The following is an 18686-nucleotide window of genomic DNA, read 5'->3' on the forward strand; positions in this document are numbered from 1 at the left end:
CTCGATTACTAATCCAGTGACAATAACACTACTTCACCACATCCCTTCCATAAAGAATGTTCAGGAGATTCAGTTGATGGTTAATGTAAACAACAACTTATATTTAGAGAGTACTTTTAACATAGTAAAACAATAGTGTTTCACAGGAGCATTATAGAATAAAATTTAATACTAAATCACATCAGAAGATATTGGGACAGTTACCAAAAGCTTGGACAAAGAGGTAGGTTTTAAGGAACAACTAAAGAGGTGGAGATGTTAAGGGAGGGAATTCCAGAACAAGGATCTTTGGCAATTCAAAGCTGGTCTCTGAGTCAAAGGAATCATAAGGCAAATGACATCCTTACTTCCTCATCCCTAAATAGGCCTCAGTCCACTGATGGGCCATCTGTAAATCAGTCATAATCCACTCTTCACAGGAGAGTCTTTAAATTAAAAAGGGCCCACTCTAAATTGTTCAGCACAAATATTTGAGAGGACAATCTCAAAATGGGACAGAGCCCATTCAAGCAGACCATCTCAATTGGGTGAACTGTCTCTAAATGGGTCAAAGCTCACTCAAGGACCATCACTAAAGGGCCCGTAGCCCACTCTTGTAGAGGGAACATCTCTAAATGGGTCAGAGCCCATTCTTCAGGAAGGACCACTACTAAAATAATCAGAGCCCAATGTTGGGAAGAAACCATCTCTAAACGGATCAGATCCTAGTCTTGGGAAGAGACCATCTCTAAATAAGTCAATTCCCAGTCTTGGGAAGGGACCATCTCTAAATAAGTCAGATCCCAGTCTTGGGAAGGGACCATCTCTAAATAAGTCAGATCCCAGTCTTGGGAAGGAACCATCTCTAAATGAGTCAGATCCCAGTCTTGAGAAGGGACCATCTCTAAATGGGTCAGATCCCAGTCTTGGGAAGGGACCATCTCTAAATGAGTCAGATCCTAGTCTTGGGAAGGGACCATCTCTAAATGAGTCAGATCCCAGTCTTGGGAAGGAACCATCTCTAAATGAGTCAGATCCTAGTCTTGGGAAGGAACCATCTCTAAATGAGTCAGATCCTAGTCTTGGGAAGAGACCATCTCTAAATGAGTCAGATCCCAGTCTTGGGAAGGAACCATCTCTAAATGAGTCAGATCCTAGTCTTGGGAAGGAACCATCTCTAAATGAGTCAGATCCTAGTCTTGGGAAGAGACCATCTCTAAATGAGTCAGATCCCAGTCTTGGGAAGGGACCATCTCTAAATGGATCAAATGCCAGTCTTGGGAAGGGACCATCTCTAAATGAATCAGATCCCTGTCTTGGAAAGGGACCATCTCGAATTAAGTCATATCCCAGTCTTGGGAAGGGACCATCTCTAAATGGATCAAATCCCAGTCTTGGGAAGGGACCGTCTCTAAATGGGTCAGATCCCAGTCAGGGAAGGGACCATCTCTAAATGAGTCGGAACCCAGTCTCGGGAGGGGACCGTCTCTAAGTCGGACCCACTGGCTGAACATGACGCCTCCAGCTCCTAGCCAGCGGCCTGCTGCTGCGGGCTCCGAGCGGCACCGTGTGAAATTCTCACCATTCAAGCCGGACTCGGCTTCCGGAACCTTCTCTCTTGACAACAGCAGCGACGCCACCGAGATCCCGCCCCCCCGGCACACGATTGGCCAACGCCGCTCTGGCGACAGCTCTGACTGGCTGATCAACTGTCAATCATACGTGATGGCTGCGCGCTGACGTCACCGGTGGATCCACGTGCGTCTGCAAGGCCCCGCCCCCAAACAGCTGATGTTGAGGGAGAGACTTCACCATGCAGCCTGAGACAGTACACAGGGACATCACTGATGATGGAGATACTTCACCATGCAGCCTGAGGAAGTGCATAGAGACATCACTTACAACCTGGTCAAATAAAATAATTGGGGAAATGCTTTTAAAATCAAAAGTGACAGAAATTCTACAAAAGAAACAGTGGCATAGACATGCCAACCTCAGCATCTCAAAATTCAAAGACAAATTCTTTAAAATTCAGGAGATTTAGTATAAAAATCACCAGTTGCTTATTGTTTCCAGACATCAACGAATTCAGATCAACAGTTGGTTTATAAACCTCCAATTATTTAATCTCTAACAGGTCAGAGATCTTTACACATACTGGATTATAACATCCGAGAATCATAGAATCTCTACAGTGCAGAAGGAGGCCATTTGGCCTATCGAGCTTGCACCATCAACAATCCTACCCAGGCCCTATTCCCGTAACCCCATTATTCACCCTGCTAATCCCCCTGTCACTAAGTGGCAGTTTAGCATGACCAATCCACCTAACTCGCACATCTTTGGACTGTGGGAGGAAACCGGAGCACCCGGAGGAAACCCACACGGACACGGGGAGAACGTGCAAACTCCGCACAGACAGTGACCCGAAGCGGGAATTGAACCCGGGTTCCTGGTGCTGTGAGGCAGCAATGCTACCCACTGTACCACCAATGAAATGATTTAGTTATATTTTAATGAGATTTTTTAAAAACTGGAAATGCTGGGTGTATGTATGTCCTGATGTCAGATAATTACCATCTCAAACCAGTGAGAATCTAACCATCTCTCCTTGACATTGAATGGCATTACTATCACTAAATCCTCCACTACCAACATCCTTAGGGTTGACAGTGACTGAAAACGTATAAATATGCATATGTATAAATACACATGGCCATTTCAGAGCATGGTACAAAAACAGCAAATGCTGTAAAATCTCCGCAAGTCTGACAGCATCTGTGGGGTGACTCTATCATCCAGACTTGAAATCTTGGGTGAGATTCTCCAGCCTCCCAGCCACGTGTTTTTCGGCAGTGGAAGGAGCCATGCCATTCGCTGGTGGTGGGATTCTCTGGTCCTGCCGCTGTCAATGGGATTTCCCATTGAAGCCACCCCATGGGAAATCCACAGGCGGGGGTGCACTACCGGCAGAACCAGAGAATCCCACCGACATGAACGGCCGGAGAATCCCAGTCATTAGCTCTGTGCTCGCTCCGCAGATGCTATCAGATCTGCAGAGATTTTACAACACTTTCCGTTTTTGTTTCAGATTCCAGCATCCACAGTAATTTGCTTTTATCGGAGTCCGGTACACATGGCAGTGCCCGTAGTGGAGTGAGTGAATGTTTAAGGAGGTGGACGTGGTACCCATCAAGCAGAATGCTTTGCCTTGGAACAGTGCTCATCCAAGTGAAGATTGTTTCATCACACTCGGCACTTGAGCCTTCTCTTTGGGGAATCAGGGCTAAGTTACTCACAGTAGAATTCCCAATCCCTGATCTACTAATGTCATCACTGTATTTTTATGGCTGGTCCAGTTAAGTATTTGGTCATAGATAAGTCCCCAAGATTTTGGTGGTGGGAGATTTGGCAATGGCAATGCCATTGAACATTGAGGAGAGATGTTTTAATACTCTTTTGTTGGAGACTGCAGGGGACTAGTAGCCATACTGATAATCATACTCACTGAAAGCGTTAAAAGATTCAGTTTAGCAGAAAAGTCATACACACTGCTAGCTATGAGTAAGTACTCAAGGGCACAAACTGTAGGCCGTTAATTCTCAGGCAGAAACATCGCGGGTGTCAACACTCATAGACTGTAAAACATTCAATTCGTACAGACAACCAAATGGCCTAAACATAACATAGGGAGGCAACACTGTTCACCGCTTTAACATAGGGTTTGTTTATCTGTCAAACCTCCCCAGCCTGAGAGAATTCAATAAGCATCAGTGGCCTTATATAAGGGGAGGATAATTGATTTCTACAAGTCAGACACAAGTTGTTATGTTAAGGACCAGATAGCATATTCATACCTTTGCACCACTAGTAATAATAAAGTAGATTTGCACATGTTGTGATTGGTTGGTAGTATTCATACCTTATGTACGATGTAAACCTAATCAATAGTTTTGAGTGGATATAGGTAACTTCTATACAAATGTACGTCTCTGATTGGTATATGCTATTTACTTGTATTGAATCTGGAAGTATATCGGGTTGTGTAACTCTGTATCCAGTTCTCTGGACGATGCCACCAGCTGGTGTGTTGGAGCCCTTGCTATAACTGATAAATAAAGGCTGATTTTAAAATTTTGAAATTCTTTATTTGGTTACTTGAGGGGAACAAGGTCTGTAAGCAGCTGGCCATCACAGCACCACAACAGAGACAGTAAAATTCTGTGGCAGAATTGTTACTTTGCTACTCATCAACCCAAGCTTGAACGTTGCCTTGCTGCATGTGGGTATGGACTGCTTCCTTACCTGAGAAGTTTGAATGGAACTGAACACTATAAAATCCTCAGCGAACATCCCTATTCCTAACCTTAAGTTGGAGGGAAACTCATTGTTGAAGGTTGGGTCTAGGACACTGCCCTGAGGAACTCCTGCAGTAATGTCCTGGGGCTGAGATGATTGACCTCAAACAACCAAAGCCATCTTACTTTGTGCTGGGTCTGACTCCAGGCAGTGAAGAGTCTTCCCTGATTCCCATACCTAGAAATAAAACAGATATACTAAAATATTTAAGGTAGTAATATTTGCTGACCAAAAAGCCTTGGCTTACTTTTGACAATCATGTGAATTTTGTGCAGCTTTGTTCCTATTTCCCATGATGTTGGCACACACGTCATTAACCACAATGTAAATGTGGAATTGCAATCGATGTGTCTCTGAGTCTCCTGACTTCTCTGTTACTCTCAATAACTACAAGGCGGACTTAAGCTGCTCGCCTGCTTTGTGACCACATGATGCATTAGATCTGGAATTAATCCTTACTTACGTAGGGTGACAAAAGATTTTGCTGATTATTTTATGTAAATGCAATTAGTTTACTAGTTAATTTTTTTGTATTGTGTCCTCTGCAGTTGCATTGTTCAACAATATTCTTCTTAATTAAAGAAACAAACAAAGCAGATATCAGGGTAAAGTTGAACTGTTTCCAAATACATGGAGCTTTTGTCTCAGACATTAAAAACTAGATCCTAAACATATGTTTTTGGATTTGTCTACAGATTGGACCTTTTTAAAGATGAGCTATTTGTTGCACATAATGTCCCTTTAATATAGTGTGTTGGCGACTTTTTTTTCAAAAAATCTACTTTATTCTTAACAGTTGTAAAAATACCACCAAATTAGGGCAGGAACCAGATTAGCATATTTAAATAAGCACTTAAATATGCTTAATTAATTTGAGACCGGATTTCCCCCGCTCCTGGATCCTTGGGCACAGTGGGAACCCAGCGAGAATCACAGTCTCCACAAACGGAGTCCAGGCATGATGGCCACCCCAGGGGGAGGGTGAGGGGGTGGTTTAGAGGCCATTGAGATCCCCAGGTGATTGGGGACATGACTGGGCAGTGTTCATCTGGGAGTGCCAACCTGGCATGAAAGGAGACGCAATGGGAGGGCCCCAATACCGGCAATCCTTGATGACAAAGCGGGTAGGGAAACATGTTTTCAATTATTTTGGGGAGGATCCCAATGTCCATGGGGGGAGGGAGGGTGGGCCTCAATTTCACTTTAAGATTGGAGTTCGTTTGTGGGCCCCGGCCCTCTCAGAACCGGTGCAAAATCCGTGCACACTCAGGTGTCACTGTGTAGAATTTGAAGTTGGTGAATGGAATGCCAATCAAGGAAGCTGCATTGTCCTGAATGATGTCAAGCCTGAGTGTTGTTGGAGCTGCACACATCTAAACAAGTGCAGCATGTTCCATCACACTTGTGCCTTGTAGCTGGTGAACTGGCTTTGGGGGAATCGGTAGGTGAATCACTTGCCACAGAATTCCCAACCTCTGACCTTCTCTTATAGCCACAGTGTTTATTTAGCTGGTGGAGCTAAGTTTCAGGTCAATGGTGACCCCAAAGATGGGGGAATTCAGTGATGGTAATGGAGGCAGAGTGGTTGGCACTGCTGCTTTACAGTGCTCGGGACCTGGATTCAATTCCGGCCTCGGGTCACTGTCTGTGGAGTTTGCACATTCTCCCCGTGTCTGCGTGGGTTTTCTCTGGGTGCTTTGTTTTCTCCCACACTCCAAAGATGTGCAGGTTAGATTGACTGGCAATGCTAAATTGCCCCTTAGTGTCAGGGGGATTAGCAGGGTAAACATGTGGGGTTACAGGGATGGGTGGGATTTTTGTCGGTACAGGTTCCTTTTGCACTGTCAGGATTCTGTGATAGGTTCTCCATTTTTTGGGAGATGGGTCATTGCCTGGCATTTTTAAAATTCATTCATGGGATGTGGGCGTTGCTGGCTCGGCCGGCATTTATTACCCATCAGAGTCAACCACATTCTCCTGGAGTCAAGTGTAGGCCAGACCAGGTAAGGACGACAAATTTCCTTCCCTAAAGGACATTAATGAACCAGATGGGTTTTTATGGTCATGGTTTCATGGTCATCTTTAGACTTTTAATTCCAGATTTCTATTGGACTCAAATTGAAGTCCAAAGATGTGCAGGTTAGGTTGATTGGCCGTGCTAAATTGCCCCTTAGTGTCAGCAGGATTTGCAGGGTAAATACATGGGGTTACGGGAATAGGGCCTGGATGAGATTGTTGTCGATGCAGATTCAAATGGCCTCCTCCTGCACTGTAAGGATTCTATGATTCACCATCATGGGCGGCACGGTAGCACAGAGTTTAGCACTGCTGCTTCACAGCTCCAGGGACCTGGGTTCGATTCCCGGCTTGGGTCACTGTCTGTGTGGAGTTTGCACATTCTCCTTGTGTCTGCGTGGGTTTCTTCCGGGTGCTCCGGTTTCCTCCCACAGTCCAAAGATGTGCGGGGTTAGGTTGATTGGCCGTGCTAAAATTGCCCTTTAGTGTCCTGAGATGCGCAGGTTAGAGGGATTAGTGGATGAATATGGGGGTAGGGCCTGGGTGGGATTGTGGTCGGTGCAGACCCGATGGGCCAAATGGCCTCTTTCTGCATTGTAGGGTTTCTATGATTTCTATTTGCCATGGCGGGATTGGATCCTGGGTCCCCAGAGTAGTTCTCTGGGTTACTAGTCCAGTAAGAAGTCTCACAACACCAGGTTAAAGTCCAACAGGTTTATTTGGTAGCAAATACCATAAGCTTTCGGAGCTTGCTGCTCCTTCGTCAGATGGAGTGGTCTCTGGAGAGTGCTTACCCCAATCTAACGCCGGCATCTCCACATCATTACTAGTCCAGTGACAATAACACTACCCAACTCCTCCCACTGAATGCTGGGAGAAAGGTCCCCTTTAAGAAAGGAGGTGGAGTTAACGCAGATGTTTATTTAAAGCGACAAGGGAGGCGGCCCCTTTAAAGGGAGTTGCGGAAGTCGCGCTGTTCGGTCATCACATGACACGCGTCTTGTGACTTTGTATCGATTTGGGGAGGGGGGATTTCCCCGGAGTGCGCGCGCTGAGGCCAGTGTAACAAACCCGGGAGACGGGGCGGTGATTCCCCTCCAGGGAGCGGCAGCAGAGGCTCAGTGTGTCCACCCTCCTCCCCCAGCCCAAACTCCCTGCCGCCGGGAACCTCTCCCCCACCCAGAAGCTCCCATCCCTCGCTCCGGGGCTGAGAGCAGCGCTTGCTGCCCGCTGGAGGCTCCGCTTGTTGCTGCTCCCTCTCTCCACCCATGGATAACAAGCCCCTCTTACAGGAGAGGCCGCCCGCGTACGCTGCAGTGCCAGAAGGGGGCTACGACTACGGCCAGACCTACGGGAGCATCCCGCCGCCGGGATACCAGCCACCCCCATACTCTTACCCAGCTTCAGGTGCGGCCTCTCTCTCTCTCTCATATCGTGGGCACATTCACCCTAATACTGGATAGGAGCCCCAGCAGACTAGTGAGGGGAGACTGCAGGGTGGATATGAATTCTCAATTCACCCCACCGAAATATTCTTATAGCATCTGTGCTGAGGGTTTAGTGTTGGTAGTTGCATTTAACAAGGGGCAGGAAAGACGGTTAATGTTGTGTCCAGAAACGGAAGGAAAATGTAATCTTTAAAGCATTTAAGATCATGAAGGTTTCACAAGATTAACTGGGGCTGGTAGTTAATAATGAAACTGGATATTCCTTAATCGTACTATGTAGTTTTGTAATTTAAGTGTTCCAGTGGTTAACACTGAAATGTTGCTTCAATCTCATGGTAATTATTTTAAAGTATTTGCAAGGCAAAGTGTTTTTTGGGGGGGGGGGGGGGGTGAAGGGCTGTAAGGCATTGGCAATATTTCACCCAACAATCTGACAAACTAATGTTCCTTTTGTGTTTTGTAGGGTATGTATCTGCTGCCCCTGCAGGTATCCAGCCCCCTGTCTGCCCAGGGTCAAACTACTCGAGCACTTACACCATTATCCAGCAACCAGCAGCAGCTTCTGTTGTAGTGGTGGGTGGCTGCCCTGCTTGCAGGTAACAAACTTAAAATCAAAGCTGTACTTGTCAACAACAAAAAAGTGCTGAATGAGTTCAACTTTGACCTGCTAAAAGTTGTCAATTTTGTGGTGTTGTCATGTCTTAAAAAGTTATGGTGTTTTTGAACAACTTCCCAACTTATGACCAGTGTAGTACATTTTTCTTAAAATGAGTGTTGCTCTTGTAAAGCGGGAAACCCAGCAGCCAATTTGCTATGAGTGATACAATATTTACTGTCTCTGAAAGTTCCTTGCCTATGGTATTACTTCAGGCCCAGTTTTGAAATTTGTATCTTTCTGGGGGTACATTCCTTTAATTCATTCATGGGATGTGGGCATCACTGGCTAGGCCAACATTTATTGCCCATCCATAAATGCCCTTGAACTGAGTGGCTTCATCTGACTACTTGGCACAGTGGTTAGCACGGCTGCCTCTTGGCACTAGGGACCTGGTTTCGATTCCTGGCTTGGGTCGCTGTCTGTGCTGAGTCTGCACGTTTTCCCTGTGTCTGTGTGGGTTTGCTCTGGTTTCCTTCCACAGTCTGAAAGATTTGCTGGTGAGGTGGATTGGCCATGCTAAATTCTCCTTCAGTGTACCCGAACAGGTGTCAGTGTGGTGACGAGGGAATTTTTACTAATTTCATTGCAGTGTTAACGTAAGCCTACTCATGACACTAAATGAATAAACACGTAGGCCAGACCGGGCAAGGACTTTGAACCAAGTGAGGTTTTTATGACAAATCATCAATGTTTTCCTGGTCATCCTTGGACTTTTAATTCCTGGTTTGTATTGAATTCAAACTTCACCATCTGCTGTGGTGGGATTCCCCGGAACATTACCCGGAATTGTACCACTGCCTTGCTACCCCCTCCGTGATAGTGGATGTACAAATATACAGACCACGCTGTAATCCATTGCCAGCACTCTGTTAAAAGTGGAATTGAAGTGGTTTTATTGTCTGGAGGTTGGTATCTCAAATCTCCAGTGTGGCTAGAGAATGGAATGAGCCCAGTTGTTTAATCTTTTAAAAAAAAAAAATTAACCTCAAATTAGAATTTGAGGTTTCTACTTGCGTGGTGCAAAGTTGGGTTGCTATTTACCAGACTCATGTAGGAACCTGGGCTTTGTTTTTTTTGTTTTCTGCTCCCTTAGGCAGAGAAACCACGACACACCCTCTTTCCATTCTGGTTTCAGATTTAAATTCAACAACAGGCTAGTCTGGAAACTTGACTGTGCTCACCATGTAAATAGAGACTTTTCAATTTAGTTTAGCCCATCTCTGCTTGATGTAGCAGTCTTGGCTTTTCTTTTGGGCTGGTACAACACTGGGAAATCTTAAATGAAATTTTTCTCCAGAGCACAAGAGACAGATTAAACAGATACAGAAGTGCAAAGCCCCTCTGCAGCAGAGCAGGGTTTGACTAAACCTTCCCCTGCAGGAATTGGAAGATTTGTCCTGATGATACATCAGTATGCAACCCATGGGATTATTAATTTAAGTACACTTTTGAGGTTGCTAGCTGTGGCTTCATTATAATAAAGAACCTCAATGTCAAATCATGTTAGATGGATTTACAAATATCATTTATGTTGGCTGGAGCAGTCTCACTACAATTGCAAGTGCCTATACCACTGAGCTAGCATCACAATAGTTATTTTCAAGAAGTCTTGAGGCTAACAAGTCAAAAAATTCCTGTTGTTTTGGACTAATTTGATTCCCTTGGTGTTAATCTTTTGCATAGCCTACTCCCAGTGTACCAATATGTAATCGCTGAGTCCATGTGTATTAATCCTCGCCAAGACATGTTGATCCAGTAAAATTGAGCTTTACCCGAGTGCCCATGATGCAGCTTGGTGGAATCTTCCAACTGCTAATGTTTGGGTGCCAGTTATAGGCCAGATTCCCCTGGTATCTCAGCACACTTACCCAGTGATTTGTACAGATGGGGAAGGCCCCAGATCAGGCCCTTGGGCTTTGTTCAGTTTGTTGGCAATAACCTGAAGTAATTACCCTGCCATTTGGTTCATCATTGGGATGTCTTGGGCAAGTGAGTCTTTTAATGCTTGTATCCTTCTGCATTTCAAATAAGTCAGATTAGTGGAAGCAATTCTTTTTGAGGTAAACTTAAAGAAAATATTTGAACATGTTTATTGACTGATTTTTAGGTGTCAAGGGATTTGCCTGGATGTAGTTGTTCAGGTATTTCTCCAGGGCCGACCTTGTCCATTTCTAATTTCGAGGAATTTGCTCAGTAATGTTAGAGATTTTTGACCCGGGTTCGAATCCCGCCATGGCAGATGGTGGAATTCGAATTCAATAAAAAAATATCTGGAATTAAGAATCCACTGATGGCCATGAAACCATTGTCGATAGTCAGAAAAACCCATCTCGTTCACTAATGTCTTTTAGGGAAGGAAATCTGCTGACCTTATCTAGTCTGGCCTCCATATGACTCCAGAGCCACAGCAACGTGGTTGACTCAACTGCCCCCAGCAATGCGAATGTCCCATGAATGAATTTTAAAAAAGTTTTGAAGATGCATTGTTTTATATGAAGTCTTTGTTTTAAAACTAGAGTTATATAACTACAGCACTTTGCCCCCCTGGACATCTCAATGTGCTTTGCAACCAGTGAAGTTCTTTTTGAAGTGCAGTCACTTTTATAGTGTAGGGGAAAAATGCCAGGAAATTCACACAGCAAGATTCCACAACCAGCCAATTCTTGCACAGCCAGATCCCACAAACAGCAATGTGATCATGACCAGAATATTTTTGTAATGTTAATTGACACTGGAGTAACCAAGGCACAGGAGAACTCCTCAGTTCTTCCAAATTGTGGGATCTTTTGCACATGTCCAAGTGGGCAGACGGTCAGGATTTAATGCCTCATCTGAAAGATAGCATCTTTGACAGAGCAGCACTCTGTGCTACTTTGGAGTGTGGATTCTTCTGCTCAAGCCCAAAGTGAGAAACGTAGAAAATAGAAGCAGGAATAGGCCATTTGACCCTTCGAGCCTGCTCTGTTCATTTTGATCATGGCTGATCATATTCAATATTGTGATTTTTCTCCACCACCCCCCAATCCCTCCATAATTCCTTTAGCCCCAAACTTGAACATCGGGACTCAAGGCGAGTGCGCTGGTATTGGGAGTGAGACTATTCCAGAGTCTGTGAAAAGTAGTAAATTAAATTCTATGAGTTCGGTAATACTCATCGGCCGTGTATGCCAGGGACCAGGGTTGACTCCTGGTCTCAGTTGCTAACCAAGTTAGGTTTCTGTTCATGATCAGTAACTCATGATGCATGGGTGCAGGATGATTAGGATTGGACTTGGTTGTGATATCATTAGGCACCAGCACAGAGCATCACCTTAGGTGTGTGATACATACATGCACGCACGCATACGTATTATTTTTAAATGAGGGTTTCTTCCTCTACCACCCCTTTAGTGCAACTAGACCTGGGTGAAAAACAGTTCTCTTCCACTCCCCTCTAATCCTAGCAGTGAACATTAAATCGCTGCCCCCTAGTTATTTACCTTTCTGCTAAGGGAAATGGGTCCTTCCTATCCACTCTGTCCAGGCCTGTCAATGTTATACAGCTGAATTTAATTTCCTCTTTTTCCAGAGAAAATAACTCCAGTTTATTAAATATCCTAAATTAACAAAGTCTAGTAACGTTCTACAGTCCCAAGTGTGTCTATTGCCGTGCCATAGAACACCACAGGAGGGAGTGTATGTGAAAGGGAAAGGGGTACTGGAGGGGAAGGGGGTGGGGGGGGGGGGGGAGAGGAGAGAGAGACAGAAGAGGGGATGGCAGCATGGGGATGAGATGGAGGCTGCAGACAAGGGACACTTGTATTTAGACCGCATCTTTCACCGCCTTTGGACATGCTGAAACGCTTTTCCAGCTAGTGAAGTACTTTTCAAGCAGTTGTTGACTGCCATTTTTCCTGCATTACAACGATCAGTACACAGCAAGCTCCCACACAGCAATGTGATCATGACCAGGTAATCTGTCTTTGTGGTATTGCCTGAGGGGTTAAATATTTGAATGTGAAAATGGGAGTAAGCCCCTGCTCCTGGGTACTTCCTGAGTTTTTAAATCCAGCTGACAGGACCTTTTATTTAACATTTCACCTGCAGCTCTGACAGTATAGCACTCTCTCAGTACTGCACTGAAGTGTCAAACTGGATTTTAAACCCAGGTCTCGCAGAGTGGGTCTTGAACCTGCAAACCTCTGAGGTGTACATTATCCTCTGGCTGCTGCCACCTGTGCTATAAGAAAGACAATAAATTTTGGCAATTGCAATTTGTTTTTGCTGCTGGGATCAAATCTAGTGAAACTTGGCATGTGGGACATTGTAATGGAGACAGATTTAAGGAAGCTAGTTGTTCCCTAATGAGTGACTTCCTTTTGGATTGTATATGTGAAAGTTGATATTTGAACATGTTGAAGCTGACATCTGTAAAGTGAGGAGTCTGGTTGAGATTTTGACTGTCCACCCTGCAGAATCCAAGGCCCTGTTTCTGAACCTGAGCAGCGTCGAGAGAAGTTATTTTCCAGCTTTCTCTGCTTCAGACATCCTGTTTAATTCTCTGTCCTGCAGTGGCCTCTGACCTCCTGTAATCATTGATTGTTCTCATGAGCTTTACACAATGCCGATTCAGAGCTATTTTTGACTTTCGCATGGACTGACTCACTGTCATGTGTTCTAGATGCCATTTTAGAGATTGCTTTTCCCCAGGGCCTATGATGAGGTTTTGTACAAAAACATCATTCTCCTCACCTTCCTCTTCCCTTTATTCCTTCCTCCATCCATTTGTTTTTCTCCTTTTTTTGCTCTCCTTCATTGTCTCCCCATTTTCTCCTCAGCTCTGCCCCCCCTCCTCTATCCATTTTTCTGTCTTGCCCCTCCCAGCACGACTCGCCACTCCTGTTTTTTTATTCCCTGATCTCTCTCCCTTCCTTGCCCCGCCTCTTCTACTTTCTCACCTGACCCCCACTCTGTTTCTCTCTGCTTTGTTCCTGTGCCCCCCACCTCCCCTTTTGCTTTTTCTCCCATCATCCTGCACCTCTTCTTTCTTTCTATCTCTATCTCTCTCTCTTGTGCCCCTGCCCCTTTTTCCCTTTTGGTGTCACCTTCTGCCTCTCCACCCCCATCTGTTATGCTCTCGTGCCTTTCATTCTCCTGTCCCTGTTCTCTCACCCTCTCCCATCCAACAAAGCACCATTTTTCTCTTCCGTCGCCCTTCTCTCTCCTCCTCCTCGTTTCTTGCTGCCTTTCGCTTCCCTATGCCAACACCCCATTGCACTCATGCTCTCTCGTTCCTCTCTCCTGTCCCTTTCTTGGTCTCTACCACTTCTGCCCCTGCTTTTTTTTCTCTCCCTCCCTGTCCACATTCTCATCCTTGACTGTTGTTGTCCTGGATTCTCTTCTTTGCTTTATTGCTCCCTTGTCTGCAGCCTCCAACTCATCCCCATGCTGCCATCCCCTCTCTTCTATCTCTCTCCCCCTTCCCCTCCAGTACCCCTTTCCCTTTCACATACACTCCCATCTATGCCTCTGGCATGCTTTTTCTCTCTCTCTCCTGTGCTTTGTCCCCTTTTCTGTCTGTCTCTTGTTTTCCTTGCACTCCCTCCCTCTATTTCTCCCCCTCTGCACTGCCCCCACCACAACGTGGTCTTGCTCCCTTCTCCCTCGCATCACTATGCATCCACCCCCCCTCATCCCCCTCCCTACCTGATTTGCTCGCTCGCTTTCACTCTTAATTTTGTGGCCTCCAATAAAGGTTGTGCCAGAAGGAACTTCCTTGTTGATCATCTGACTTCTTGGAAATTGGAGAATTTAAAACTGAAACCTAAAGTCACATGGGCAGTGAGTTCACTGGCTGTGGTGTTTTCCTGCGATTCACTCCCCAAGCTGTGAATAATGTTTGAGTGCTATTATTGGAACTTTTTAAAATCCAAACTTAACTAAACTCAATCAGCACACAACCTGCTTCATAAATAGCTGTGTTAAAATGTTTAATTTTAGCTTCTTGACCAGGAAAAGATGGAAGTTGTTTGCTGTAGAGTCAGTTTTACAGCATCAAATGAGGCCCTTTGGCCCATGTCTGCTGGCCATCAAACGCCTAATCTATTCTAATCCCATTGTCCAACACTTGGCCCTCTATTCTAGAACTGAGCTTGTTTATTGCTGGGTGTGTATCGCTTTGCTTTCCCCGTGTTGTCCACCGTAGTATTCCCCACAGGATTGGTCTAGCTTTGTCTTGTGCGTTTTGTGGATGAATAAGAGGATAAAACCACCCAGGATAACGCACTGCTTTGACTTTAAAGTGTGTTCAATCCCCGTGCTGAAGTATTCAGCCCTTTGCTGTAGCTTCATCGTTTTCTGATTCCTATTTTATTTCTAACGTGTTGAGAAAGCTGTCGCTTAAATTCCTCCTGCAGCTCAGCATTCTAATAAAGCATGTTTCCTGTGTTTGCATGAATGCGACAGCGTTTGCGTGTGGTTCAGTTGTGCGTTTCCTCAAACTTTGTGGTCTGTGAAGTGATGGGTGCTGACCATGAAGATCGAGGGATCAGTGTGTAGCCAGAGCCTTCAGTCTGGCCCAAATCTCGGGGATCGCCAGGTGTCCAGCAACAGTGATTTCTTTAATCCTTAGTGCAGAAGGAGGCCATTTGGCCCATCGTGTGCACACCAACCCTATGAGAGAGAGCACTCTACCTAAGCCCGCTTCCCCCTCCCTATCCCTGTCGGTGCATGTGAGGTGCGGGGTCTGGCTGCGTGCCAGGTCCAATCCTGTGGTGGTATTTTGGCCCAGTTGGGGAGCACATTTTTCCGGGGAGGAAGGTTGTCATCTTATGTCCAATCCCAGGACTTGGGCACATTATGGTTTGTGGATAGAGAGAGAACAGAATTGGGTTTGGCTATGATTCCTTCTGCAGTCAAATAACACATTTACATTGGCACATGATCAGTGTTTGGAAAAAGAGGTAATGCAAAGCAGAACACCTGGGAAATGTGCATTAGGAAGATCCAAGGTTGGCAGGGATGGGTAATACCAGAACATGGATATGCAGTAGCTCCCAAACAATGTGCCGCAGCACAGTGGCGTGAAAACTATTCAAAATTAATTAAATTAAACCTAACCATTGGCTTCAACTCTGGTTGGTGTCTCCGTGACCCGATTAACCTCTAGCCTCCCGTGTGTGCGCTGGCCAGGAAAGCGCAGCACGTGTGCTGTATTGATTTTTAAAAAAATGTTGGTCGCGCCTGACCAGTGGGACTTGGAGCTGACGACAAAGGCACTATGTGCCCGCTCAAGGGTGCAAAAACCCTGGAAGAAGCGGGAGAGACTGAGGTTAGAAAATGGCAAATGCTGTTCTGTAAATCACAATATTGAAACTATGTCAATAACTTGTTTCTAGTAATGTTTAGATATGAGACTAATATTATGCAGAGACGTCTGTGCCACACTTCAGCTTTCTCCCCTTTCTTTTATAATTGTTGCTGCTTTTTTTCTCATTTTTCTACCTGGGTTAGCACTCAAAATATTAAATACAAAAACAAAATACTGCAGACGCTGGAAATCTGACACAAGAAAAGCTGGAAAAACTCTGATAATCAGGCAGCATCTGTGGAGAGAAGCAGTCACGTTCATGTTGATGACCGACCGGTTCAAGATATTAAATCTTGTACGAATTGGATAAACCATTTGTGCAGTGTGTTTTTAATGAAATCAAGGTTCCCTTTTATACAGTTTACATTTATATTGTGTTTACATTTTTCCAAATCAACGGCCCAGGTTTTGTGATGGCCGGGACAGAAGCTATAGCAGTGCCCAGCGTTGTTGTGGTGGAGATTAGGTTTTTGGCATTCACACATGCAGAGCAAAGCATGAAAACCCACGTTTCCAGATTCTCTCTGGATTTTCCATCCGCGTCGCCATTCTCCATGACGGTAAACACAGGCTGGAAATTGCCTCAAGGTATTTTGCTAGATGGCAGTTGGGAGAAAATAGACATGCCTCAGAAGTTTCTTATAGTGTAGAGGTGTGCTGTGTCACAAAAGGCTGGGAACCACTGCTCTACGGGACAGGCAGTGGAGGGCAGGAGAGAATTCAAATCAATGGAGAAATATTGTTCAGAGTGCAGCCAGCCAACCCTCAGCAGGAGGACAGATGATTAGCAACTTGGGTGAGGTGCCCAAGGATGTTGGGTTAGTGATGAGAAACTATTCCTAGGAACAGCCTCTGCGCCTGTCCCACTATTCAAATGGACTGCGGCTGATCTGTCTCCATTTAGCTGTCTTGATTTCTTATACCTCAACATCCTTGCCCAATAAGTTGCTGAGTTTATTTATTTGTCACAAGTAGGCTTACATTAACACTGCAATGAAGTTACTGTGAAAATCCCTTGGTTGCCACACTCCGGCACCTGTTCAGGTACACTGAGGGAGAATTTAGCACAGCCAATGCACCTAACCACGTCTTTCGGACTGAGGGGAAACCGGAGCACCTGGAGGAAACCTGCACAGAGACGGGGAGAACGTGCAGACTCCGCACAGACAGTGACCCAAGCCGGGAATCGAGCCCGGGTCCCTGCCGCTGTGAGGCAGCAGCGCTAACCACTGTGCCACCCTGCATTAAAAATCTGTTAGAAATTGTCAGCTGAGCCTCCAGCCTCAACAGTTTTTGTGGGGAGATGCTCCTCTATCTTTTATGTGAAGGAGTACTTCCTACCATCCTCCCAAACAGCCCAGATCAGTTTTTAAAAATGTTTTTCCCCCTTTGTTCTGGACTGCCTGCATCAGGGTAGATAATTTCTCTTCCTTTACTCTCTCAAATCATTTTAAGTATTGAAACACCTCATTTAGATTACTGATTAATCTTCTACATTCAAGAGACCACACGCTAATCTCCGCAGCCGATACTGCAGATAATAGGATTACATGGAGTATCACTGAAACTGCATCTGTATCACTTGGCATGAATTGATTGATATGGGAGGTGGGGAGGAGGGAGTATTGCCTTTTTAACTGAATGTGTTTGTTTAATCAAACAGGGTTGGCGTTCTGGAAGATGACTTCACTTGCCTGGGAGTGCTGTGTGCAATATTATTCTTTCCGATTGGGATCCTATTTTGCTTGGCACTGCGACAGCGGAGATGCCCAAACTGTGGAGCCAGCTTTGGCTAAAGTGGATCAAAGTGACCAGCCTACCTGTGGCCAAAATTTAAATAATTTTTTTTACTGTAAATTCTCCACCATTGTGTATAAACGACAGATGACTTGCCTCCATTCTGTGATTTAGTTTGCTAGCGATTTGAAATGTGATCTTTAAGAAGACGAGCATGACAATTGAATACTTGCAAGTGACGATAATACTGAACCTCACCCCCCCCGCCCCCCCAACCCCCACGTTATAGTTGAAATGTACAGGCAAAACAAACAGATTCTTCCCTTTACTGATTCCTTGAATTGCAACTGAAAATGCGACAATTAAACTTGCATCCCCATATTACTTGTGTTTTTTTAACTAGTGCCTGGTTGCTGAGCAGAAGTATCATTAACGCATCGGGAAAGCCTTTGCCCACATGAATTGTTGAAATGTTCTCACCACCTTCTATATCTCTACTGGCCGGTACTGAATTGAGCAGTGCAGATGGAGGCCTATCGCCCCCATTGTAGACTAGCTATCCAATTAGCCCCTGTACCCTTCAACAGCCGCAGGTGAGGTGACTGAAGATTGGAGGGTGGCAAATGTGCCTTTGTATAAGAAGGGCTGCAGGAAAATGCCTGGGAACTACAGGCTGGTGAGCCTAACATCTGTATTGGTAAGTTAGGTATTCTGACGGACAGGATCTATAGGCATTTAGAGAGGCAAGGACTGATTAGGAACAGTCAGCATAGCTTTGAGTGGAAAATCATGTCTCTCGAATTTGAGTTTTTTTTGAAAGGGGAACCAAGAAGGTAGATGAGGGCAGTGCAGTTGATGTTGTCTACATGGACTTTAGCAAGGGCTTTGCCATGGTACTGCACGGTAGGTTGTTGCGTAATGTTAAATTTCACAGGATCCAGGATGGGGTAGCCAAATGGATACAAAATTGGCTTGATGAAAGGTGGTAAAGGGTGGCTGAGGGTTGTTTTTCAAACTGGAGGCCTGTGACCAGCCTCGGGGATTGGTGCTGGGTCCACTGTTTGTCATTTTACATTAATGATTTGGGTGAGAATTTAAGGCATGGTTAGCAAGTTTGCAGATGATAGCAAGATTGATGGCA

The 18686-nt window shown here is 45.2% G+C and overlaps 1 protein-coding gene across 1 annotated transcript; it reads left to right on the forward strand.

Moving 5' to 3' along the window:
• Positions 1 to 7333: 7333 nt before the first annotated feature.
• bri3 (brain protein I3) lies at positions 7334 to 17926 on the forward strand. The gene is made up of 3 exons (XM_078240621.1): positions 7334 to 7761; positions 8266 to 8398; positions 17472 to 17926. The coding sequence occupies exons 1-3, from the start codon at positions 7623 to 7625 to the stop codon at positions 17602 to 17604; spliced, it is 405 nt and encodes a 134-aa protein (XP_078096747.1). The 5' UTR covers positions 7334 to 7622; the 3' UTR covers positions 17605 to 17926.
• Positions 17927 to 18686: the final 760 nt, after the last annotated feature.

This window comes from Mustelus asterias, chromosome 23, assembly GCF_964213995.1.
Source record: "Mustelus asterias chromosome 23, sMusAst1.hap1.1, whole genome shotgun sequence".
Lineage (NCBI taxonomy): Eukaryota > Metazoa > Chordata > Chondrichthyes > Carcharhiniformes > Triakidae > Mustelus > Mustelus asterias.

Excerpts from the sequence above, each read along its gene's own strand:
- bri3 (XM_078240621.1), top strand. The coding sequence starts at position 7,623 with ATGGATAACAAGCCCCTCTTACAGGAGAGGCCGCCCGCGTACGCTGCA. Across the intron at positions 7,762-8,265 it reads ATACTCTTACCCAGCTTCAG|GGTATGTATCTGCTGCCCCT; the intron begins GTGCGGCCTCTC and ends TGTGTTTTGTAG. Across the intron at positions 8,399-17,471 it reads GGTGGCTGCCCTGCTTGCAG|GGTTGGCGTTCTGGAAGATG; the intron begins GTAACAAACTTA and ends TTAATCAAACAG.